At 41.9% G+C, this 26,258-nt stretch overlaps 1 protein-coding gene across 4 annotated transcripts; it reads left to right on the top strand.

Annotated features, from left to right (window-relative positions):
- Positions 1-326: 326 nt before the first annotated feature.
- Positions 327-25,261, top strand: cep85 (centrosomal protein 85). 4 transcript variants are annotated; one of them, XM_061916126.1, is made up of 15 exons: positions 380-480; positions 713-764; positions 13,702-13,743; positions 13,841-13,972; positions 17,168-17,961; positions 20,190-20,317; positions 20,409-20,526; positions 20,626-20,811; positions 20,912-21,064; positions 21,133-21,287; positions 21,354-21,471; positions 23,351-23,401; positions 23,466-23,573; positions 23,666-23,912; positions 23,987-25,261. In XM_061916126.1, the coding sequence occupies exons 3-15, from the start codon at positions 13,719-13,721 to the stop codon at positions 24,148-24,150; spliced, it is 2,379 nt and encodes a 792-aa protein (XP_061772110.1). In that variant the 5' UTR covers positions 380-480; positions 713-764; positions 13,702-13,718; the 3' UTR covers positions 24,151-25,261. The 4 variants fall into 4 exon arrangements, with proteins under 4 accessions (XP_061772109.1, XP_061772110.1, XP_061772112.1 ...); XM_061916125.1 differs by lacking the exon at positions 713-764 and having other exon boundaries at positions 327-480; XM_061916127.1 differs by lacking the exons at positions 380-480; positions 713-764; positions 13,702-13,743; positions 13,841-13,972 and adding an exon at positions 16,169-16,793.
- Positions 25,262-26,258: the final 997 nt, after the last annotated feature.

Consider the following 26,258-nt stretch of genomic DNA (forward strand, 5'->3'; position numbering starts at 1 on the left):
ATACCAAAATATTGAATTATTATTTTTCCAGTTTTACATGTAAAAACAGTTGTTTATAATAATGTTGTGCAGCATTTTCCGAACGTTTTATTTCCAAGAGAAAGGAGTTAGGTTGATTCGATTCGAAGTTTCGCAGCACTTTTTTGATCAACGGTTATCATTATTGTTGATCAGATTATTTTAACACTGGCAGAATTGTTACCCTTATGGATACATATGCGTATTATGTATACCGTTCGTGGACAAATAAGCACAACAAGACAGGTTTTAAAACGTTTTAAGAAAATAATTTAAACATATCCCGCCCAGTTCGAGACTCCGTGACGTTAAACAAGCGCCCCCCTCGCCTGTTCTGCTTTGTCTGCCATATGAGCGTTGAGTCGTCTGGCGGAACTCCTGCAACTGCAACGGTGGATTCTTCTGATTCAGCTGCCTGCCTAAAACTGACATTTGTTCTCCCTCATTGATGAGCCGTGACAGGTAACGCCTCGTTATCATGTTTGATCGCGTCACTAGAGAACCTATGGACGAATGTGCTACTTTCAGCTGCATTGTTGACAAACACGATGGGTTAGCATGTTAGCCTTAGCATGTTGGACCAGAGCAGATTTGTCATGGATTAACAAGATTTAAGTTGTTAACATCGCAGCGCTTCACCGCATTCTACTTTATCGGAAGATAACATGACATATTGTCGTATGCATTTGTTCAGACAGCTTCAATTATTCAACCCGACCTCTTCTAAGGAAGTACATTTGACACAGGTAACGTATTTAGTTGCTTCTTTCATTTTTTTGTTTTTTTGTAGTAAGGCACACATTTCTATAACGAATTAGCTGGATTGCAACCATTAAGAACGATTGTGTAAGATTAGTGTAATCATGCTGATGACCGCGTCTGTCCATGAAGGGGGTATTAATATTCGTTCACCCTCAGGTCTTCAGGGGGCATACATGCTTGGAAAAGCTGTTATGCAACGGTACATAGTGTTCATGTTGTTATTTTGGTTGCCATATGATCAGGTTATTAAGAGCAACTGAATAGTTTACTTGATAGTGTTGTAAGCATTTCATCAATCTCGCGCACTTTGCAAATTTGGACGCGATCTAACAGCAAAACAGTCTCCCAACACTGCGGAGATGGCATCAAGGCCTATTTATTTATCCAAGCGTGAGGGTTCGGAAACGAATGTGTTTGTGGCTTATTTCAAGTTCCAGGTAACCCTACATTATTATATTTTATAAATAGTAAACCAATCCAATAAACATATGATTTGATTCGACTTTGATTTGACTTTAAATTTGCGCCCATTGGTATTGTGTAGTGATGGGTTGATGAGGCTTCATGTATCGTTTCGACACATTGCAAAACTGTATTGATACTGTGTCAATACTGTGTCATTAAATACTAACATCTGCTGGACATTAAAAATCCCTACAGGCAACCTATGGGCTGACTCAACTGACACAGATTTTATTACCTAGTATATACAATAATATAAACAAGTCATTGTATTTCATCTAGGATTATTTCATATATTCATTTAAATAAGAATATATTTTTATCTTTTTTAGATACAGTCAATAAACAATGTGAACATAATTGATTGAAACTTTTATTAGTAGATTGCACAGTACAGTACATATTCCGTACAATTGACCACTAAATGGTAACACTCAAATAAGTTTTTCAACGTGTTTAAATCGGGGTCCACGTTAATCAATTCATGGTAAAAAGGTAATGGATTCAAGCCGGATTTGAACAAGTACCCTAAGGAACTCAGCATAAACAACCACAGTCTTACACTTTACCAACTGAGCTATCGGATAGATTGGTTGTCATCGCTTTTTTATGTAACCAATAGAATGTTTGTGTGGGTGGGACAATGCTAGAAACTTTAAGAGAACAGGATGAAACGACAAGGAAATGAACACAAATACCTTTTTTTCCGAAATATGATCAAAATATTCCGACACGGTGGAAATTATCTCCGACGACGATAAATGACAAATGACCAACGACAGAAGTGCGGCGATTCTGTTGGCAGCAGCATCTCGTTGACAGATGCGCTTCCTTATAAACACAGGTTGGCGAGCAGGTGCCAGTGTGACACAGTTCGCGTATCGGTCACGTGACCAAAACAGCTCATGGTCGGTCACGTGACTTTGTAAGAGCGGTATGCACATGGTTTTGCTCTATGAGCTCGACGCATGCGCCCATCACTAGTATTGTGCTTACAACAATAGTAAACAGTTTGATATTTTTTATCCACTAGCTATTGTTTAGTTAATATCCAATAAAGTTGCAAGAAAAAATATGTGAACCTTTTGGGATTACTTCGCTTTCTGCATAAAGTGGTGATAAAATGTATTCTGCTCTTCATCAAAGTCGCAACAATAGACGAATACAGTCTTCTTAAAACTAATACCACACTAAACATGTATGTTTTTATTTAACACAACATGTAAACATTCACAGGGCAGGGTGGAAAATGTATGTGAACCCTTGGATTTAGTAACTGGTTGACCCTCCTTTGGCAGCAATAACCTCAACCAAAGGTTTCCTGTAGTTGCAGATCAGACCTGCATAACTGTCAGGAGGAAATTTAGACCATTCCTCTTCACAAAATGTTTCAGTGCAGCAATATTCTTGGGATGTCTGGTGTGAATTGCTCTCTTGAGGCTATGCCACAGCATCTCAATCAGGTGGTGGTCAGGACTCTGACTGGGTCAATCCAGAAGGCATATTTTCTTCTTTTCAAAGCATTCTGTTGTTGATTTATGCTTGGGGTTATTGTCCTGTTGCATTGCCCATTCTCTGTTGAGCTTCAGTTGGCGAAAAGATGGTCTTAATTTTTCCTGCAAAATGGCTCGTAAAACTTGGGAATTCATTTTTCCATCAATGGAAGCAATCCGTCCAGGCACTGAGGCAACAAAGCAGCTCCAAACCATGATGCCACCGCCACTATATTTCACAGTTGGGATGAGGTTTTGAAGTTGGTGTAGGGCTGGGCGATAATGGCCTTTTTTTTAAATATCTCTGTATTTTTAGGACATATTGCGATATACGATATATATCTTGATAATTGGCCTTGGACTTGAATTAACACGTGATACATATAATCACAGCATTATGATGAGTGTATGTGTCTACATTAAAACATTCTTCATACTGCATTAAAATGCTCGTTTTAAACTTTCATGCAGAGGAGGAAATCACAACTAAGTCATTTGACCAAAACTGTATTTATTAAACAGTTATTAAGCAATGTGACAAACATTCATGTCATTTCCAAAACAGAAAGTGCAAGATTGTCAGAGACATTTTAAGTGTCAAATAAAAATGAGCTGCATAATAGAAAATCAAATAGTGTTCGTCCTTCGCTATGTGGTAGGTTACTACGGACGTTATTAAATTATATTTTTTTCATACGGTGTTGATCTACACCAGAGTCAGTTTGGAGAGACTGGAGGAGATGTGGCTGAAGAGACAGGGCTGCGGAGCTAGCACTGAGCGCCGGGATGGTCAAGCTTCACGGTGTCTTGGCTGAATGAGCAGGTATCGGATATCTCAGTCTTCTTGGACATATCCTCGCTCATCCATGCGGACTGGATACTGGTTGAGAGTTGGTTGGCCGCCGAGAGTGGAGTCGGCTCTCTTGTTTGCTTTGTTGGGTCTGCTCCTGTCTCTGGCCATACTCTCTCCACTGCAGCAGACAATGGCGTGGAACATTGCAGAGGCCACCACAGTGTATATGTTTCTTTTACTTTTTATTCATAGCTGTATGTACAAGTGGTTTCTTACTTTCATGTCCGTTGTTTTCTTTGATGTTTCCCCTCTTACACACATGTACTATGGCTATGAGTTAGTTTTTTTCCCTTGGCCTCAGTCGGACCCCCTCTCCAGAGGCCCAGGCTTAGACCAAATTTTTTTTTTACATTTTATTTTAATCTTTTATTTTTTCTCCCATTCCCCCCCTTGTTAACATGTATCTCACCTTTTTTGAAGTCGGCCGACCCGTCAGCAATCCTGTTCTGTCTCCCTGTAATGTTTGTCTGATCTTGAATGGGATTGTGTTGAAAATGTAAATTTTCCTGAAGGAATAAATAAAGTACCATCCGTCTATCTGGAAATGTTTGGCTTGGCATTTTGATGGTGTAGGCGTGTGGCACTGAACGGAGATGTTGAAATGCGGAATAAGCACTCTTCATTCTCTAGCAGGTGACTTTTCAAATGATGCTACATATTAGCAGTAATGCTACTTTTTATAGCAATGCTGTTGGCCCACACTTGACAAATTACGGTTGTCTGTTGGACATATTCCCGCTTGAAGCCAAACCAACACCAGACAATGGACCCCCTGCTGTTTTTCTTGAGAATTACTTCTTTCTTCATTCGTACCTTCTTTCTTTCGTATTACCACTCGCACGGATCTGCTAGCATCGCAGCTAACGTTACCCATGCTGCTACCTCTCTGCTCCGCGAGGGCGTATACGTATGTGTCGTATGACGTGACAGTATGTGACGTATGTAAGTAGGTGCACTGGTCTGTGAGAAGTAGAGACGGGAAAGAGCGAGGAGAGCCTATAGTGTAATGCCCGCAGCTAAAAGCAACTACGTGAGAACGTATACTCGAATATCACAATGTAGTAATTTTCTATATCCCACAGAGACAAACCCGCGATATATCGTGTATATCGATATATCGCCCAGCCCTAAGTTGGTGTGCTGTGCCTTTTTTCTGCCACACATAGCGTTGTGTGTTCCTTCCAAACAACTACATTTTGGTTTCACCAGTCCACAAAATATTTTGCCAGTAGTGCTGTGGAACATCCAGGTCCTCTTTTGCAAACTTCAAACATGCATCAAGGTTTTTTTTCGGACATCAGTGGCTTCCTCTGTGGTGTCTTCCCATGAACTCAATTCTTATTCGATGTTTTACGTATTGTAGACTTGTCAACAATAATGACAGCATGTGCCAGAGATTTCTGCAAGTCTTAAGCTGACACACTGGGATTCTTCTTCACTTCACTAAGTATTCTGCGCTGTGCTCTCAAAGTCATCTTTACATGTCGACCACGCCAAGGGAGTAGCAAAAGTGCTGAACTTTCTCTTTCAAGTTATGTTTACTTGTTTGTGTTCTCCCCTAACTTAAAAACGGTTTTGATATTTTGACCAGGGGTTTCACTGGGACTTCACTCCTTGTTTCAATCCAATGATGAGACAAATCTTTGTTTCTCCTTTTATTTTGGACTTGATTGTCTCTTTTTTTCATTGAATATCAGTAAGGTGAAAAACCTTTGGAAAAGGTTGACAAATACAAAAGCAATTAGAGACAAAAATAAACAAATTACAATACACCATTTTTAAAGCAAAAGTGTTACCAAAAGTACATATAGTGACCCTTAACAGCTTGGATTTGACATTTAAACATTTAACAACCAACCACTTGGCAATTAAAATAAATTCAACATCAAATCCAAACATCAAAATAATTTAAAGTTATCTCACCGTCAGCCACCCTGGTCTCTGTAAACAGTTGTCACTTCTGTATTTGGTAAATTCTTCTGGAGCAGTGTTTGTTGGCCTCTTCTGTATTTGGTAATTTTTCCTCGAGCGGTGTTTGTTGACCTGAAGTTTGAGCTGGTGCTGCAGACTTAAAAGGAGTGGATTTGATTGCTTCCTGTTTGTCATGCCCCTAAAGCTGACCAACACGCCGGACTGTAGTCAGTTGGAAGCATGTCTTAATGAAATTAAACAATGGATGTCCGCTAACTTTTTGCAACTTAATGCCAAAAAAACGGAAATGCTGATTATCGGTCCTGCTAGACACCGACCTCTATTTAATAATACAACTTTAACATTTGACAACCAAATAATAAAACAAGATGACTCTGTAAAAAATCTGGGTATTATGTTCGACCCAACTCTCTCCTTTGAGTCACACATTAAAAGCGTTACTAAAACGGCCTTCTTTCATCTCCGTAATATCGCTAAAATTCGCTCCATTTTGTCCACTAAAGACGCCGAGATCATTATCCATGCGTTTGTTACGTCTCGTCTCGATTACTGTAACGTATTATTTTCGGGTCTCCCCATGTCTAGCATTAAAAGATTACAGTTGGTACAAAATGCGGCTGCTAGACTTTTGACAAGAAGAAGAAAATTTGATCATATTACGCCTGTACTGGCTCACCTGCACTGGCTTCCTGTGCACTTAAGATGTGACTTTAAGGTTTTACTACTTACGTATAAAATACTACACGGTCTAGCTCCAGCCTATCTTGCCGATTGTATTGTACCGTATGTCCCGGCAAGAAATCTGCGTTCAAAAGACTCCGGCTTATTAGTGATTCCTAGAGCTCAAAAAAAGTCTGCGGGCTATAGAGCGTTTTCCGTTCGGGCTCCAGTACTCTGGAATGCCCTCCCGGTAACAGTTCGAGATGCTACCTCAGTAGAAGCATTTAAGTCTCATCTTAAAACTCATCTGTATACTCTAGCCTTTAAATAGACCTCCTTTTTAGACCAGTTGATCTGCCGCTTCTTTTCTTTCTCCTATGTCCCCCCCTCCCTTGTGGAGGGGGTCCGGTCCGATGACCATGGATGAAGTACTGACTGTCCAGAGTCGAGACCCAGGATGGACCGCTCGCCTGTATCGGTTGGGGACATCTCTACGCTGCTGATCCGCTTGAGATGGTTTCCTGTGGACGGGACTCTCACTGCTGTCTTGGAGCCACTATGGATTGAACTTTCACAGTATCATGTTAGACCCGCTCGACATCCATTGCTTTCGGTCCCCTAGAGGGGGGGGGGTGCCCACATCTGAGGTCCTCTCCAAGGTTTCTCATAGTCAGCATTGTCACTGGCGTCCCACTGAATGTGAATTCTCCCTGCCCACTGGGTGTGAGTTTTCCTTGCCCTTTTGTGGGTTCTTCCGAGGATGTTGTAGTCGTAATGATTTGTGCAGTCCTTTGAGACATTTGTGATTTGGGGCTATATAAATAAACATTGACTGATTGATTGATTTGTCAGCAGGTAGTAGGACAACCAACCGTCTTACGTCTCTGTGCAGAACGGTGGCTTGGAGCTTTTCCTTTCTGCTGCTTGAATTGGGAAGGCTTGTCTTTTTTTTTTTTCTCTTTGAAAAGTTGATTCCGATTCTGACATGGAGCTCATCTTCCTCGACTCTGTAGCCCAGACCGAGTGCCTTGTTGTCATCATCGCTCATCTGGTTTGGTAAGATAATGGTCTTTTTTATTTTGTTTTCCTCTTCAGGGCGCTCCTTCCTCCCACTTTGACCAGTGAAGACCCATGGCTTCAACTCAAACCCCCCGGCCTTCAGGATCCTCTCCACGTTAGCTATGATGATGTTAGCTGGTCAAGGTTGTTGTGGGAAGTTAGGATGTCATCAACATAGCTGTCGTTGTGAAGCACTCGACGCTCCTCTTCAAGATGGGCAAAGAGAGGGAGGTTTGCAGTTTCACGCATTGCCAGCTGCGCTATGCACCCTGCTGGTTTGTCTCCTATGTTCACTCTTGTGATTGCGTATTCTTCCAGGTCCTCATTTTCGGCATCTCGCCAGAGGAACCTGTGAAGGTGCACTTCTTGGTCTTCCAGCCAGATTGAGTTATACTTTTTATGTCACCCAGCGCAGCATGTGCTCCACTTCTGAATCGAAAAAGCTCAGCTCGAATTTGGTTGAGGACGTCAGGGCCTTTCATCAGCAGGTCATTCATGCTGACGCCTCTGCACTTCTGACTGCTGTTCCAGACAATTCTCATTGGAGTTGTGACTGAGTGTGGGTTAGGGGCAATGAGGGGACTGAGATACCAAACTGGTCCATCCCACTTGGTGATGGTGTCTTTGGGTAGTTTAATGGCTGCTTGTCGATCAATCATGTCATGCACTTGTGCAGCATATGCCACCTTCCACTCAGGTGTTTTTGCAAGTTGCTTTTCTGTTCTCAGGAATGTGGCCTCGACTGTTTTTCTATTATTTGGTAGTGACATGGGGTCCTCCACCCAAGGATACCTGGCGTGCCAATGTGGCTCTTTGCTGTGGTTGTCCTCTGTGACATAGGTGAGGCCACCCTTTACCACTTCAAGCTCTCGCTCCTCTGCAAGAGTCATTTCTTTTCCGCCTGGTTGACATTTTCCCACAGCGGCATCCTCCACACTTCGGGTCACATGCTGCACCAATACCGTCCCATTTCCACCACTCTAGGAAGTCCTGGTTAGTGGTTGAAGTGTTTGACCTCTGGAACTTGGCGTGAACCTGAGTGTTGGGAGGTTTTTTACAAGCTGGGCCAGTGAGTTCTTCATACCTCAAAGCAGCAGTCCTCATTGATCTCGCAAAGTGTGCTTTGGACATGTGGGCGGAAACAGTGAGGTCTTCAAAGAGTTCAGGATGAGAGCCTCCAACTGTCATTCCCAGTGGCCCGTCCCACAGTACAAGGTCTCCGATACCTCTGATCCGTTGAGGTGCTAGCTGGCCTTCTCTGTGACTTATGAGCAAACTGACTTCATTGGGTCTTGTCAGAGCTCCAAGGGGGACATCCGGAAAGAATTTCTGCAGCCGTTTGGAGTCCACACTTTTATGGATGTCTACAATGCTGTCCAGACCATAACAGACCAATTGATGCGATTTCATAGTACCTCTTGTAGTCTTCACTCTGATCTTCAAGAGGCACCGCTTTGTTTCCACAATGAGTGTGATGTCTTCGCTCCTGAGGTTCAGTTTGTCTGCAGCCTTGTGGGTGATGTAATTGGTGTCGGAAGCCAGGTCGATCAGTGTTCCAATCTTTTCTCCAGCGTTTGCAGTGACCTCCAATAGCATCATCATTACTGGCAGTTCCTGCAATCCGCTTTCCGCTAAAAGTCCTGATTTGACTTTTGTGGTGTTGAAACTGCCTTGCCAGCTCTGGGGAAAGCTTCTTGACAAAGTCCTCCTGTTCTTCTGTGTACGTTCTTCTACTTTTGCCATCCATTGAGCCAGGTTTGCTCTTTTTCTGTGCCTAGCCGCTTCTTTTGTTTGGACAGAGGTAGAAATGATGCTCAGGTGCATGTTCATCCTTGCAGGAATGGTTGGTGCATAGGAAATCTTCTTTGCAGTCTGAACTGTCATTGTGGACATCAAGACATCTCTTGCATGCTCCCAACTTCTTAGCAGCAGCCTTCTTCTCTGCTAGCTGAAGTGCCCGGAACTGCATGCAATAGTACAGCTTCTTCCTGTGCTTCCCATCTCCACAGACAACACAACCAATGCGGTCGTCACTTGCTTTGGATGATTTTGTCCTAGCAAGTCTTGGCTCAGGCTTCGATTCCCTCTTGTTAGATTCCTCATCCAGTTGTTCCAGCTGCTCATAAATGCTCTCTTGCTCTTTGAGGAAGCCCAAGAGACCGTCAAACCTGCTTGCTGGAGTCACAGCATTCCTGGTGTCTGCTGCATAGATGAGCCTTTCTTTTCTGAGAGGTCCTGGGAGTTTTCCCTCAATCGACCTGGTCACAAGTGGGTTTTTGATGGCGCCAGTGTCCCCAAGCTCACTGAGATCTTGAAGCGCCTTCTCCACATCTTGGATTAGCTCCACGACTTTTCGCGGCTGGTTACTTTTGACAGGTTGTATACTCTGCAACTCCTCCACTATCTCTATAGCAATGGAAGTCCGGTTGCCATACCGATTCTGCAGAACACGGAAGATGTCATCGGCAGTGTTATGAGTGGTTAGACGAAGGTCTTTCCTGATCTTGTCCTCACCACTGTCCAGCAATTGGGCCTTCTTCACCTCCTTGGAACCAGTTGGTTCACCTTGTCTCTGGAGTGCTTCCCAGTCCTTTTTCCACCTGTGGAATTCACGTTTGTTTCCAGTGAACTTAGGAAGGGCTGTGGGTTTCAACTTGATGGCTGGCACAGGATGACTAGGAGCAATTAGTTCCCTCCTGACTTCTTCCTTTATCTTCTGTTGTATGAAGTCAGCCTTCTTGGAAACCAGCCTGGTGGTCTGTAGTTCCAGACCTTTTAAGCTTTTCAGAACTTCAACTACTGTATCTTTAGGGACCCATTGTCTCCACCGACCATGCACCTCCATTGCAGTCTTTACCAGTCCTTCCAGGTGGTTCAGCATGAAGTCATATCCATCTAGGTTCATATCCTCCGGTTCCAAAGCCTTCTGGAGTTGACCTTTTGACCTTCGCCCGCTTTGACTCACACTCCTTTGAGGTATTATCTAGATCTTCTTGTTGCTCTTGGGTGAGTTCAGTTTCTCCATTTTTTTAGCTGTGTCAGAAGTTTGGCCTCTACCTTGTCATTGGCTTCCATGACTTTGTCCGTTGCTGTGATGAGTGTCTTGAAACTGTCTCTGAGCTCCTCCTCAGACAAGTCATCATGGTTCCTGGTGATTCTGTTGACATGGCGGGTGAATGACGCTTTTGCAGTTGTCCTTTCGGTCTTTAGCTGGTCAAGCACCTTCTTGTCAGCCATATTTAAAGCTCAAGTGGAGTTTAATTGAATTTGGTGAAATTACCTTTTAAGTCTTTGGTCCAGATCTCCTTTTCCTGGTTGTCCAGTGGGGGATCGGTTTTTCCCTGTCAAGTTATGTTTGCTTGTTTGTGTTCTCCCCTAACTTGAAAAGGGTTTTGATATTTTGACCAGGGGTTTCACTGGGACTTCACTCTTTGTTTCAATCCAATGATGAGACAAATCTTTGTTTCTCCTTTTATTTTGGACTTGATTGTCTCTTTTTTTCATTGAATAACAGTAAGGTGAAAAACCTTTGGAAAAGGTTGACAAATACAAAATCAATTAGAGACAAAAATAAACAAATTACAATAAACCATTTTTAAAGCAAAAGTGTTACCAAAAGTACATATAGTGACCCTTAACACCTTGGATTTGACATTTAAACATTTAACAACCAACCACTTGGCAATTAAAATAAATTCAACATATCAAATCCAAACATCAAAATAATTTAAAATTATCTCACCGTCAGCCACCCTGGTCTCTGTAAACAGTTGTCACTTCTGTATTTGGTAAATTCTTCTGGAGCAGTGTTTGTTGACCTCTTCTGTATTTGGTCATTTTTCCTCGAGCATTGTTTGTTGACCTGAAGTTTGAGCTGGAGCTGCAGACTTATGGTGCCTATCTTACCTACAATCGGGCGGAAGGCGGTGTACACTCTGGAAAAGTCGCCACCTCATCGCAGGGCTAACACAGATAGACAAACAACATTCACACTCACATTCACACACTAAGGCCAATTTAGTGTTGCCAATCAACCTATCCCCAGGTGCATGTCTTTGGAAGTGGGAGGAAACCGGAGTACCCGGAGGTAACCCACGGATTCACGGGGAGGACATGCAAACTCCACACAGAAAGATCCCGAGCCCTGGAATGAACCCAGGACTACTCAGGACCTTCGTGTTGTGAGGCAGACGCACTAACCCTCCCTGCCACCGTGAAGCCCAATAAACACTAATACAATGCTTAAATGTTGTGGTCCTATTTATCAACCCTCCCTGCCACCGTGAAGCCCAATAAACACTAATACAATGCTTAAATGTTGTGGTCCTATTTATCACTACCAATAGGTATTTTCAAATAAAGTGCAAATAAAAACGTTTTTCAATTTATAAGCCAATGTAAAAAACTTTGACTTTAGTATCTTTAAACTGACATTGTAAACATACTGTCATTGAGAAAATTGATTGAAATGCCATACAAATTGATTACATCTTGGTTTTGCATCAATCATCTTTTCCGGTTCATAATTAATCAAGTGACTTCTCATGTTACTTATATTTCAGGAATTGCAGATGATTGGTGTCTGGCTATATCTGCAAACTGTATTTTGCATGTGCGTCGCTTTTTTCCTCTTTAGTTTCCTTGACTGTGAAGCCAAAATGTGTCCAAACATCCGATTATACCTTTTGCAGGAGGTTACACTAGCTTCCCGCTTTGCTCTCCCTGTGATTCCTGGCATCTCTTACTGAGCTGCGCTGCACAGGGGATTTTGGGAATTGTGGTTTGCTTCTCAAACTGGCACACTCAATAGTGCCAGAAAAAATCTATACTGGTGGGTGTACTTTCAGTTTTCGTTTACCGTGAAGGCATTATTGTGATAATTTTGGAACCGCTATACCACAATATTTACTATACAGTTATAATCCTACTATTAACAAAAAGCTGCCATGCAGGCAGTTTTTATCTTAAAACTGGCATTGCTGCACAGATAGATCTGAAGTTGATTTAGTAATTAAAGCTTCGACAGTTTAAATATCATACCTCGAAAGGGACAAGCGGTGGAAAATTGATGGATGGATATCTAACTTGTGTTTACACTTTAATCATTTAGATCTTAAATTGAGGGGAACCCTAATGGTTATAATAAATACTGTATTGTTTTTGGAAACGAAAAACATCAACATGGCCCCTGCATGCTTTTTATTTTTCTGTGTGCAGCCCTCAGTGGGAAACCTGTCATAGAATTTACTTTATTCTACACACCGTGGTTGCGGTGTAACAAGCCATTTTAACACCATAAAGCAAATGTAATGGGTTAATTAAATACACTGAATGAATGGTGATTTAAAAAAAAATCTTTGCTAAAGATATGTCTGTAATGTTTTACAATATAATACAAAAACCAATTCAGGTAGCTAATATTAGTATGAAACAAAGTGCTTACCCAAGACCTAAAGAATAAATAACCTGTTATTTTCCCTCTGTCTTAAATATAGCTCCCCAAAAATCTGTAGTGCTTTAAAGCCCATCATATCTTTTTTTTTTTTAAAAAGGCTTTTATAGATGTGTTTGATGTAAAGTCAGTTAACTTTCTCCTGGGCTTCCCAAACATGTCTATAAAAAACAACCTGTCAGGTGAGGATTCCCCTTGTATACTGACAAATAAGGGTGTCCCAATACAACGTTTTCACTTCTGATGTGCTATTGTAGTGGCCTTGACTAATGGCCTTGAGTATTGGCCGATACCGTTATTAATTCGAAACAATATCAGCACAAAACATTGTACTGTTATTTTTTGTAAATTAAAATAATGATGCAGTAAGTTGAATGAGGCGGAGACAAAGTTTACTGGATACTTTCTGACTTGCTTATGCCTTGGCTACTTTGTATATGTAAATAGTATTATAAAAATATTTGATACTGTTTTATAATTGACAAATGTGATGTTTTAGATTGCAATATTATTCAATTAAGAACGCTTATTACAATGGTCTAGCTTGTGTGCTAGTGTGTGCTTAGCTCTTTGTGTAGCTGCGAGGTCCTCGTAGCCTATAGCCTACCATGTTTACCGTTTGTAAATAACAACTAAAATACAAGAAAAGACCAACATTGTGTGCTTATTGGGGGACATAAGATACGAACATGCTGCTCGTATTTCAGGCTCACATCACAGAGTTTAGGTGCAAGTTGATATGATCCGATACTTATTTTCTTGCTCTTATCGGACTGATCAATATCAGACCACTCTGTTTCTTGAACTTACATAATTGCTTTTAGAGTTATCATGTGTTATTGACATGTACAGCATATTTTGTATATGTTCTGTGATGTTTTGAATAATTTCTGCTTGGAGTGTTTGGACGTTGCTATGCATTGGCTGTTTGGCCCACCGTAATGACGATTACTTAATCTCACTTTCTTCTGTCTTCGTTCCTTTTTGTAAACTTTCTTTTCATCCTTCAGGCCACGTTGTGTATGGAATGACAACCACATCCAAACCAGCTGGTAGGTTTGACACTTGTTATTCTACTGCTTGACACTTACTTCATGGAGCATGTTGTTGACGTTCACTTCTATTGTATCATTCACAAATGCACATTAGCCCGCTTTGCTGAAATGGAGTGGCAAATGCCAGCTGTGTCAGAGAAGTTCCGGAGTCGTTTTGGCCGCCGGCCTGGAACGTCAAATAGCGGGGACACTGGTCTTGGCACCTCTGCATCGGACAGCACAGATGGTGACTTCTACTTGTTCTTTATTCTATGGGTGTGTATTCTGCAGTTCTTTGATGCAGCGTCATGCCTACACTGTGACCTTAAACTGTAAGATGGGCATTATAAGTAGAGGTAGATAAACTAGGTCGGTGGACAAAAGAAAAACACTGTTAAGAGAATGTTAACGGACGCAGACTAAATTAGTGCCCACAGTAATGTTCCCTGCGGTTACTGTAGAAATGTTTTGTTAAATCCAAGGCAGTTACTCTTTTAAATCTGCAGCTAAAAAATAACCTGGAGGTCATGGCTTTCCCTAACGACAATTCCGCTAGCATTATCACTTTGGTTCATTATAGCAATGTCTTGTCTTTTTGTGTCCCTTGAGCAGCTTATTCAGTGTGGCGTAAAACGACCCTGAGCCTGGTTAACACAGTGATCTGATAGCTTCCGCTATTCTAGCTCTCAGTCTGTGTTTTTTGATATTACACTTAACAAATACAGAGGAAGTGGTTTGATGTCACCGTGGAAAGGATCTATTACAACATGAACAGTTCTGCCACTGTGATGGCCTGTCATGTTAATGCTTGTCATCATCATTAGCTATTATACTTTCAGCTACATACAGTTTACGCTGGTAAGTTCTAGATACAATTGTGTATAATGTTTATTTAAATGTATAGCTGTTTTTTTGTATTTATCACACTTTTTCGCTTGGTCATGACCCGTACCCTTCCGTTGTGACATGTCATAAGAACAAACAAACAAGAGAAACACTTTGCTCAGTAATTTAAAGTCTCACAAGGTAATGAGATGATTTATTCACTTTTTTTTGTTATTTTTCCCCAAAATTTGGTTCAACTCAAAATTGTACCAATTTTTTTTTTTTTTTTAAAGAACCAAAAAATTCATAGGTAAACGTTTAGTTTTAGTGGGGGATGCAACGGTATCCTAATCTCATGGTATGATATTATCATGGTGTTAAGGCCACGGTATGTTATATTTGTGGCAAATGTCCATAAAAAAGACTTAAAAATGCCACAGTGTGTAAAATGAAGTGGCAGGAATGTTAAGGATAAACACACTTACTGTAATTCAACACAAATATAATTCTCAAACGTTCGCATCATATTTATTACGACAAACATATATTTTTAAGTGCAAATAAGTAAATACAATTATTATTGCATTTATTCCCGTTGCTTTGTAAAATTATATCTAAGTATTATAAAGCTGGATTTTTGTTTGAGTTGGGGTTGCTATATTTTCCTTTAGGATATTGTTTAACATTGGGTTCTTTGTAATAAAAAAAAGTGTTATTTTATTTATATATATATATATATATATATATATATATATATATATATATATATACATTTTTGGTTTTAGGCCAACACCGGCTTAAAAATCGTATGTCAGCATCCAACAGGAGCTTTTGCCAACTGCTTTGAAAAGGTTTTCTTGTTTATATCACAAATGAATAATATATTACAACAGTCATGTTGAATTGAGAATTGCATCTGAACTGAATTGTAACCTGGAATCGAATCATGAGTTGCTCAAAGATTCCCACCTCTAATCACTTCACAAAAAACAGATACAAAAAAATATTTTAAAATCTACAGATTAATTTTTTTATCGACCCAAGAAATAACGGTTTGGTACAGACCTACTCTTGTCCTCTGTTAACTTTGGACACGCCACTTCAGCAGAAGTCTCATGTAGCTGCATTCGTTGAATTAGTGATGTTGAGCTAAAGCAATTGGTGGTGCAGCTCTTCTGCAAAGATATTGCCCAAGCTGGAGTTTGCCACAGTCTTGATGTGTCAGTGTCTGCTGATATCTGAAATATCTGTTTTCCCCTTCTTGCACGTCTCTATTTAGTCATGTCACAATGGTTGAATACGGCGCCGCTTTCATGCCATTTAAACTGACGCTAAAGCCTCCTTCTGCCCGAATGCAGCTGAGATAGGCGCCAGCACCCCCCTCGACCTTGAACGGGACAAGCGGCAGAAATTGGATGGATGGACTAAAGCCTAGCAACATGACAATTAAGTCCAAAGTTAGCCTCAGTAATGACCTGTTGCAAACATAAGGGTGTGTCGCAAGATTAGAAGGGAAATTTCTAGAAAAACCTGAAGGTTATAACTTTTGGTTGTGTTTCTAGTTGTAGTTGCCTGAGCTTACCTAAAAGTGTGCTTTACAATAACAGGTAACTATAATTATGTTATGTAATAGGAATGCCTGTTGAGCACACATCTTGTCACAGAGTAGTTTAGACTTGTTCTAGCGAGTTAGGAGCCACAAACCCTAGAGGCCTACACTGTTTTGCAACAATAGTTTTAATAATGTTAAAGCCTTTCACTGTGCACTTTTTGTTATTACACCTACTGTATTTATGGGGATTGTGATCATGATCTGATTTGTGGAAGCTGTGGTTCAAACAAGTCAACAACAACAACAACAACAAAACTGTTCCAATGTGGGGATGCATGTAATGTGTTAGTGTGAGGGGAGGAGGAAAGGTGCTTAAATAAGCGTCACCCGCAGATCACTCTGTAACTTGAGAGGTGGGCTATAAATACCCCTAACCTTTCCTGTGTGTGCCTAGTTAGATGTATTTGCTCAGTGTTTGATACAGGCTGCTTGGGCTAGTTCCTGTGGACACACAAAACCTGCTGTCAGCTTAGCTTCTTGGGGTGATTCACTGTTGCTGGGAAATGCAAGCCTCTGACTTTTTTCTGGATTTGAAGTGCCCTGCTGCTCAGCTAGGCTCAGCATTAAAATGCGACAGCGACTAATGGGCTTGTTGCTTTGGATTAATTGCCTGGTTTCAAGACTTCTTCAGGTATTGTAATGTTGTCTTGTCGCAGGAATTCTGCTGTTGCATAATGGAGACATCTTTTGGGTGTGGATGTGAGTCATTTAAGGGTGTTACTTGGTTCTTACGAAATGTGTCCTGCATGTAAACACAGTGCTTGATATCAATTTGTTGTAGTGACAGTAATCATGAAATGCACACATTTTGTTTGTTTGAGCTAAAGAGGGTTCCTTATTTAACAACAAAGTAGGCCACCCACAGACACGGCTGTGTCTACTTTGTATCACCGGCTGAAAATAGTGGAAGTAGCCTGCAGTGTTCTCAGTGTTATTTGTACATCTGTATATGGAACAGTGAGATAATGTGTTGCTAATTTTACCCGTTTTTTAATTGGGTTGCAGACTTCTCCAGCTCCAGAAGCAGCCCCGCTTTTCAGCCTATTCGCAGTCAGATTCCTATACCCACGGCACATGTCATGCCATCCACGGCCGGAGCCTCGGCCTCTAAGCCCCAGGCAAGCGCCCAGGAGGAGTCTCTGTCTTCTGTGGAGGCTAACAGGTCTTCCTCCATCTCCAGAACCTCGAGTGGCTCCACTTCCAAATCGTCCTCTCTCTCCAAATCGGCTTCATCGCCCAACCTGGATGCTCAAACTGCTATGGGAAGCGATCCCGCTGGGCCCAAGCCAGACTGCTTGAGCCGGTATCGTAGCCTCGTCAATGGGCTGGATCATTCCCTTTTTCCCGCGGATCACACGCGGCTGGATGAGAGCCAGAGGTTTGACAGTCCCGCGGTGGAATCTACCTTCAATCAGTCAGCACTGTTGGGGGGTTTATGCCCTGATGTCAGACTCCGCTTACAGACTACAGGGATTAGAGACAACCCGGACTATGTTTCGGAGGCTTCCAGAGGAGGTATGGATCACAGCTATAGAGTTCTCCCTGAGACCAGGCCTGGCGTTTTTATCTCTGGCGACCCATCCAATCTGAGGGCAGGCCATTCTGGCGGGGCTGGATCCGCTGGAGTTTATGCAAGCCCATTGAGCCTGCAGACACAGGCTCTTTTGAGGGAGCATGCGGGCAACAAAACTTATGATGCGTTACGCCAGGACAGAAGTGGCGAGCTGTGGAGCTGGCAGCAGCAGCAACATCAGAAGCAGCAGATGGAGAGTTTACGTATGCAAGTTGAAAACATGCAGGTATGTGTTCTTTCCACAACGCATGAGCAACCTGCTTTTCTTTTATACCTGTCAAAACAAATGATGTTTTTGTTTCCGTGACAACATGAGAAGAGCGGTCCAGTGGGACATGATTGTTTTCTTGGAACCAAAATTGGGTTCCACTCACAGAGATGGTCATTGGAAAATCATGTCGAGTCAGACCAGACAAAGCCTGGAGGCGTACACACACAACCTATTTTAAAATAGGTCATGTGACAAGTACAAAACCCAAAACCAGTGAAATTGGCACCTTGTGAAAATCGTAAAAAAAAGAATACAATGATTTACAAATCCTTTTAAATTTACATTCAACTGAATACACTGCGAAGACAAGATACATAATGTTCGAACTAAGAAACTATTTTATTTTTTTTTGCAAACAATCATTAACATAAAATTTAATGGCAGCAACCTATATTTATAAAACATATATATAAAGTTGGCACGGGGGAATTTTTACCACTGTGTTACATTGTCTTTCCTTTTAACAACAATCAGGAAATGTTAGGAAAATGAGGAGACCAAGTTTTTAAACTTTTCGGGTGGAATTCCTTCCCATTCTTGCTTGATGTACAACTTAAGTTGTTCTCCGTTGTGGTATTTTACGCTTCATAATGTGCCACACATTTTCAATGGGAGACAGGTCTGGACTACAAGCAGGCCAGTCTAGTACCAACATTCTTTTACTACAAAGCCACGCTGTTGTATCACGTGCAGAATGTGGCTCGGCATTGTCTTGCTGAAATAGGCAGGTGCGTCCAGGAAAAAGACGTTGCTTGGATGGTAACATGTGTTGCTCCAAAACCTGTATGTACTTTTCAGCATTAATGGTGCTTTCACAGATGTGTAAGTTACCCATGCTTTAGGCACTAATACACCCCCATACCATCACAGATGCTGGCTTTTGAACTTTGCCCCCTATAAACAGACCATATGGTTATTTTCCTTTTTGGTATGTAGGACACAACGTCCACAGTTTCCATAAACAATTTGAAATGTGGACTCGTCAGACCACAGAACACTTTTCCACTTTGCATCAGTTCATCTAAGATGAGCTTAGGCGTAGTGAAGCCGGCGGCTTTTCTGGGTGTTGTTGATAAATGGCTTTTGATTTGCATGGTAGAGTTTTAACTTGCACTTACAGATGTAGCGACGAACTTTAGTTACTGACAGTGGTTTTCTGAAGTGTTCCTGAGCCCATGTGGTGATGTCCTTTGCACACTGATGTCGGATTTTGACACAATACCGTCTGAGGGATTGAAGGTCACGGGCCTTGCCTCTTACGTGCAGTGGTTTCTCAATATTCTCTGAACCTTTTGGTGATATTACGGACCATAGATGGTGAAATCCCTAAATTCCTTGCCATAGGTCGTTGAGAAATGTTGTTCTTAAACTGTTGGACAATTTGCTCACGCATTGGTGACCCTCACCCCATACTTGTTTGTGAATGACTGAGCATCAAATGTAAGCTGCTTTTATACCCAATCATGGCACCCACATGTTCCCAATTAGCCTGTTTACTACCCGTGGGATGTTCCAAATAAGTGTTTGATGACCATTCCTTTTTTGCCACTTGTGCCAGCTTTTTTGAAACATGTTGCAGACATCAAATTCTAATTGAGCTAATATTTGCAACAAAAAAAACATTTCTCAGTTCGAACATTAAATAGTTTGTCTTTGCAGTATATTCAATTGAATATAGGTTTAAAAGCATTTGCAAATCATTGTTGGCACAATGTGCCAACTTCACAGGTTTTGTTTTTTGTACAAATCACTTGCTTTAATAATTAAATACATTCATTCATACATTGGATCCGTGTTGGATCTTTGTTGGATCCGCTTTGAACTGGACTCTCGCGACTGTTTTATCCATTATGGATTGAACTTTCACAGTATCATGTTAGACCCGCTCGACATCGTAAGCTTTCCTCCTCTCCAAGGTTCTCATTGTCACCGACGTCCCACTGGGTGTGAGTTTTCCTTGCCCTTATGTGGGCCTACCGAGGATGTCTTAGTGGTTCGTGTTGTGGTTTGTGCAGCCCTTTGAGACACTAGTGATTTAGGGCTATATAAGTAAACATTGATTGAATGATTGATTGTTCCCCATTGCCTGTTTTTGATATTGCATTTTTTTTAAATGTTAATCCTGCAAACAATCATCTCCAGTGTGTATTATCTAGTTTGGATTGTGTCTCTCTCGGCCCCAGATGAGTTCCAGTGCGGGCCAGTACCCGTCTCTGTATCCAACAGCGATGAACGTGGAGTCCAGCAAGTGGGACGCTCTGGTGAAAGCCAACGAATATCTGATAAAGGAGAAGGAGCTTATAATAGAGCGGCAAGTGTTTCTTCTCTTTTTAGCTGTTGAGTCTTAATGTATCGAGCGAAATTAAAGATGTAAAAATATATGTCAACCTTTGTTCACACAGACAAAAGCAGCATATGACTCAGTTGGAACAGCGTTTAAGGGAAAGCGAGCTGCAGGTCCACGGAGCCTTCTTGGGACGAGGCGCTCCTTTAGGAGACGTGTGTTTGCTCCGCTTGCAGGTTAGTAACGACTAGCGCAGACCGCACCACCGACCTCGTGTGCTCACATGCTGCACTTGCCGCCAACATCTCGCTGCGACTCACATGACGATGTTACAGGAAGCTCAGCGGGACAACACGTTCCTGAGGGCACAATTTGCCGAGCTCACAGATTGTGCCGCCCTGGAAAAAGATGAGGCCAATCGCAGGCTGGGCGCGGTGGAGGTGGAGACGCGGCGCCTGACAGATAGCCTGAAAGAGACGTGCGAGAGGCACGCGGAGGAGATGAAGAAACAGGAAGAGCGGGTGCGGGTTTGCACTTCTTTGTTTCAAAAGCTTGTAAAACCACAAAAGGTTATGACTTCCTGATGGCCTTCTGCTCACATTTGCTATTGTGTTTGTGCAGATTCGGAGTCGAGACAAGCACATCAGCAACTTAAAGAAGAAATGTCTGAAGGAGACGGAGCTGAAGCGAGACAACCAGCAGCGTATAGAAACTCTGGAGCGCTACCTGGCCGACCTGCCCACCTTGGAGGACTACCAGAGCCAGAACAAGGAGGTGAGCACATTTTTAGGCTTAAGTGGGAGGGAATTTGTGGGTTTTATTTGTTATTGTTTGTGTTTCAGCTTCTGGAGGCCCAACAAAAAGCAGCTCAGCTACAAGAGAAAGTAAAAGAGCTGGAGGCCTCTCTGCAAGCAACACGCTCACAACTAGGAGAAAAGGAAACTCAGCTGGAGGAGCAGAAGCAAAGGGAGAGAGACCTGCTGACCACCATCACTGAGTATGCATCCAGTACTGCATGCACATGTGCTCTCCTCCATCTCAATGTTTGATGCATCTTCCTCAGTATGCAGCAGCGTGTACAACAGGGCCTTGAAGATGGAGCCCGACTGGACACTCTGGACATTGAGAAGCTCAGAGGAGAGAACAGCACTTTAAGAGAGGAGCAACACGGATTGAAAAAGGTCCATCAAACATTTACACAGCGCGACTTTTTGCTCGATGAAAGTCTTTACATAATCGCTGTAGTGTGGTTAAATTTTCCTGTAAGGATCCGAAACACTTGAGGGAGCAATAGGTCTATTTTACTGTCTCTACCTAATTTACAAGACACTTTACTGAATATTAACAAGCACTCTTAATCCATCCATTTATTACCGCTTGTCCCTTTTGGAGCCGCGGGGGGTGCTGGAGCCTATCTCAGCTGCATTCGGGCGGTAGGCGGGGTACACCCTTGACAAGTCACCACCTCATCGCAGGGCCAACACAGATAGACAACATTCACACTCACATTCACACATTAGGGACTATTTAGAGTTACCAATCAACCTATCCCCAGGTGCATGTTTTTGGAGGGAACCCACGCAGTCATGGGGAGAACATGCATACTCCACACAGAAAGACCCTGAGCCTGGGGATCGAACCCAGGACCCTCTTATTGTGACACATATGCACTAACCCCTGTTTCACCGTGCTGCCCGCACTCTTAACCATCTTACTAAATAATTACATTTTGACATAGACACACATACATAGCACATAGATGGCTATAGATTCACATAAAAAGTGCGTGGATAACAAAGGAACATAATTAACATAAAGGGACAAATTTCATATAGATTCACATGAATAGCTCATAGAGCGACATAACACAGAGGACCAGATTTACATAGTACATAGAGGGAAATAAATAACACAGACATAATTAGATTCACATAGGATGACATGTATACTACAGGCATATAAATAGCACATAGATTCACATACATAGTACATAAACATCCAGGAACATAACGGGACATAACATAAAGGCACATAAACATCACATAGAGCAACATAAATAACACGGGTACATAAATAGCACATTGACACAAAGGAAATGAGTGTATTCATATAGTGTGCACATTGAGGGACAAAAATAACAGGGACATAATAAACATAGAATGGAACCCCGAAAAGGGACAAGCGGTAGAAAAATGGATGGATGGAACACCTTTATTGTCATTGCATTAAAAATACAATGTAATTGGAGTGCTGCTTCAGTAAAATGCTGAGCCAATACAAAAAACAACAATCATCATAGATATTTAATTCACACAGTCAAACACACATGACAGATAAGAATAGTAAGAGTGTCAGGAAGAGTTAATAACCAATACAAAGTGCAGTGCCTTGATTAACGTGTTTTCTCATGATTTTTTTTTATTATTCCGGACAGCCACTGCTTCTGGAAAATAGTTGTATGGCACAACAATAACCAGATTCCCATAGATAGCACATAAAGGGACATAAGTAATATAGAGTCACATAAATAGCACATAAACATATCCTATCCATCCATTTTCCTACTACTTGTCCTTCCCGGGGTGACAGGGGGCAGGAGCCTATCCCAGCTGCACTCCAGCTGAAGGCGGGGTATCAGGTCAGGTCTTTGGAAATCCTACCTATGAAATACGGTTTTGTTTAACGACTTACGATTTTCAAAAGTCCTGTTCCCGTAGGAAATAAAGCAAATTAATAATTTGTTTGCTATCATAGAACATTAAAAGTGTACAAACAATGTTTCACGTAACATTTGATCACTTCACTGGAGTAAAACTAGACACTACAGACTACATCTGAACAATCTAAGTCAATGAGCAGGAACTGCAGAAGCCTACTTGGATAAAATGCCTTTCTTCTTCTCCTATAAACCAAACAGTCCAGTTGCCATCCATTTAATGCTCTGAGAGTACTATGACTTGGACGAGTGAAAACGTCATACAATTGTCAACTTTGTGATACTGCCCTCAAGTGGTGCTTTATTGGTACTGGCTGGTCTATCAACATTTGTGTTGTGTGCAGGTTATTGAGAAGCAACATATAATGATGGAGCAGCTGGGCTCTCAGATTAAGGTAAGTCAACATCATCGTCGTCATCATTATCCTCTCATAAACCTTCATTTGTTTTCCTGTACAGACTTTGGAGGAGCAGATGTCCCAGGAAGAGAACACTTCCCTGGCTCTGAGAGAGGACTTGTTTGCCAAAGAACAGAACATGTCTGAGCTCCATGTCACCATGAAACAGGTGATATATATATATATATATAAATATATAAACAGTATATATATAACTTGTTTGTATTCCTGTAACCTCTGACTTGCATTACTGTTTTCCAGCTCTCGGCCCAAAACCAGGAACTGTCTGAGCACAACCTGACACTGCAGGAGCAGATAGGCGATGCAGAGCAGCAGAACGCCAACCAGGCATCCTGTGAACTGCAGCCAGCTGCTGCTGCTCGCCTGACGCAAAGTCTGATAAAGGAGATCGCGACTTGTCTCAGTGGCCTGTGCGCTTTGTGCAGCATCTTGACTCAAATGGCTCGGGGACAAGACCCGAACCTCTCACTGCTGATTGACATCACATGTAAGCTTCATCGACGGCAAGATAGCAACACAATTGTACACATGAATGAAAACGTGTCATGTTCGTCTGCCCAGCTCCCACCGAGATGTCGCAGCAAGACGAAGATTGGATGGATCCAGAAGTGCTACACAAGAAGCTGCTTGAAGCGCAGCAGCTCCGCGGCGACGTGGAGGACTTACGCACTTTAATACTGGACCGCTACGCTGAAGACATGGGCAACAGCTGCATCACTCAGTAACTCTGCTCCCCTGCACCTCAGGGGCATTGTAAGATGTGAGGCCTTGTGCGTGAATGTGACCAGGAGGGCGTCGTCCTGTCTGTTTGATACGTGCGAGTGTGATCATCGTCTTCCTACATGTCTTCAAGGGCTAACGCAGAAAAATACTTTACCTCTAATGCTTGATTCTCGAATAGTCGTCATATTTTTTTACGTGATAGACGATCGTTTATTTACCAGACAGTCTTAACGTGTGTGCTAAAGTCCCTGAAATTAATTTATGTAACTGTAGATTTCCCTCTTTTTAGTAGGGGGGAATGATCGAAGCAGCAGTTGACAATCAACTGAACATATTATTAGTGGTGTCATAGCGATGTTGGCACCAGGCCATTATTTCCAATGGTGAAGGACAGAACATTGCTATGCTTGTGAGCGGACTTGGAAAACCAAACCAGCAACCTTCGACACCATCAGGCCTTCAAGAGCTACCAAAGAATGTTGGTCCTGATAAAAGTCCAAATGTTGGCGAGTGCTCCCCTCAATCCATTTTTTTATACTGTAGACCTGCTTGTCACTGACCACCACCAGGTGCCTTCTGTCCATTTTTACCTTCATGGTCGACCAATCAGAGTCCATACATTCCCTGACCCTGAATGTAGCGTGTTTGATGCTAGCATGGAGTTCATTTCACACAAACAGTATTGATGTGCAGTTTTCATTGTTTTGGAATGATGTGGTCCTCATAATAACATAAGCAATGTGCAAAAGGTTCCATGAAGTGTTTGTTTTTGTCCGAATCCCACGTGAGCAAAGAGGTCACCTGTCGTCCACTGATCCTCTCTTTTCAATTGACTTGTTTGTTTTCCCCTAATAATCTGAAACAGTCAGCCATTTTAAGATTGCCTGATAGGGAAAGGACAAGGGATTCATTTTTCAACACAATTATGCAACAAATAACCAGGATTTGAGCCATTTCATGGGACCTTTTTGACAAACTCGCACAAAGCTAAGCTTTAGAAAGCCAGACTCTGCATGCCTTAACATCTCACATGATTTTCAAAAGGGAATACATGTTAATATATTTTTTTCCTTCTTTTTTTTCCATATTTCGAAATAAAGATGTTAAATTTTATTCAAGTGCTCTTTTTTGTGTGTCATGTTTAAAATCTCCCAAGAAAATTATTTTTCAGCTGTTTTGGCTGCTCCGTATTTGGGGCCTGGAGGTTCGGGAAAACAGACACAAAAACACCGAATTGAACTGTTTTATCAGAGCCTTTGCTAAAATTTTTGTTTTGATCAACAACACCTTGTTGCAATACTTGGACAAATCTTGTCACATCCAAACTTAGAGGCCTACTGAAACCCACTACTACCGACCACTCAGTCTGATAGTTTATATATCAATGATGAAATATTAACATTGCAACACATGCCAATACGGCCGGTTTAGTTTACTAAATTGCAATTTAAAATTTCCCGCTGAGTTTCCTATTGAAAACTTTGCGGAATGATGACGCTTATGTTGACGCGTGCTTGTGACGTTATTGGTTGGAGGGGACATTTTAGCCCAGCACCACTTAAAAGTCGTCTCTTTTCATCGCGCAATTACACAGTATTTTGGACATCTGTGTTGCTGAATCTTTTGCAATTTGTTCAATTAATAATGTAGATGTCAAATAAGAATGCTGTTGGTGGAAAGCTGTGGATTGCAGCTGCCTTTAGCAACCAAAACTGTTTGTTGGGAAGCTTTAACATAGAGCAGTCAAGCGAAGATGTTTCTCTACGTCAATCAGCAAGTTTTTGGTTGGTAAAATTGTGATATTAAGTCGGCTCTTACCGTAGACTTGAGTGGATTACGCAACCTCATCCTGCAGCTCAAAAAGGCAGCTGTGATCTTTGCTCCTCAGCTTCTCCCAGAGACACTGGCGTTCATCGCAGCCATCCGACTTTCAGGTATGACTTTATAATCTCACTAAAATACTATTAACACAATAGGCAGATAGGGGATTTTCTAGAATTATCCTAGTAAATGTGTCTAATTACATCTGAAACGCTCCCACTGTCCCCACCTGAGCCGTCGCTTTTTTTATTTTTAGTGCTTCACTCTAACTTTCCTCATCCACGAATTG

The sequence above is a fragment of the Nerophis ophidion genome, linkage group LG11 (assembly GCF_033978795.1).
Source record: "Nerophis ophidion isolate RoL-2023_Sa linkage group LG11, RoL_Noph_v1.0, whole genome shotgun sequence".
NCBI classification, from domain to species: domain Eukaryota; kingdom Metazoa; phylum Chordata; class Actinopteri; order Syngnathiformes; family Syngnathidae; genus Nerophis; species Nerophis ophidion.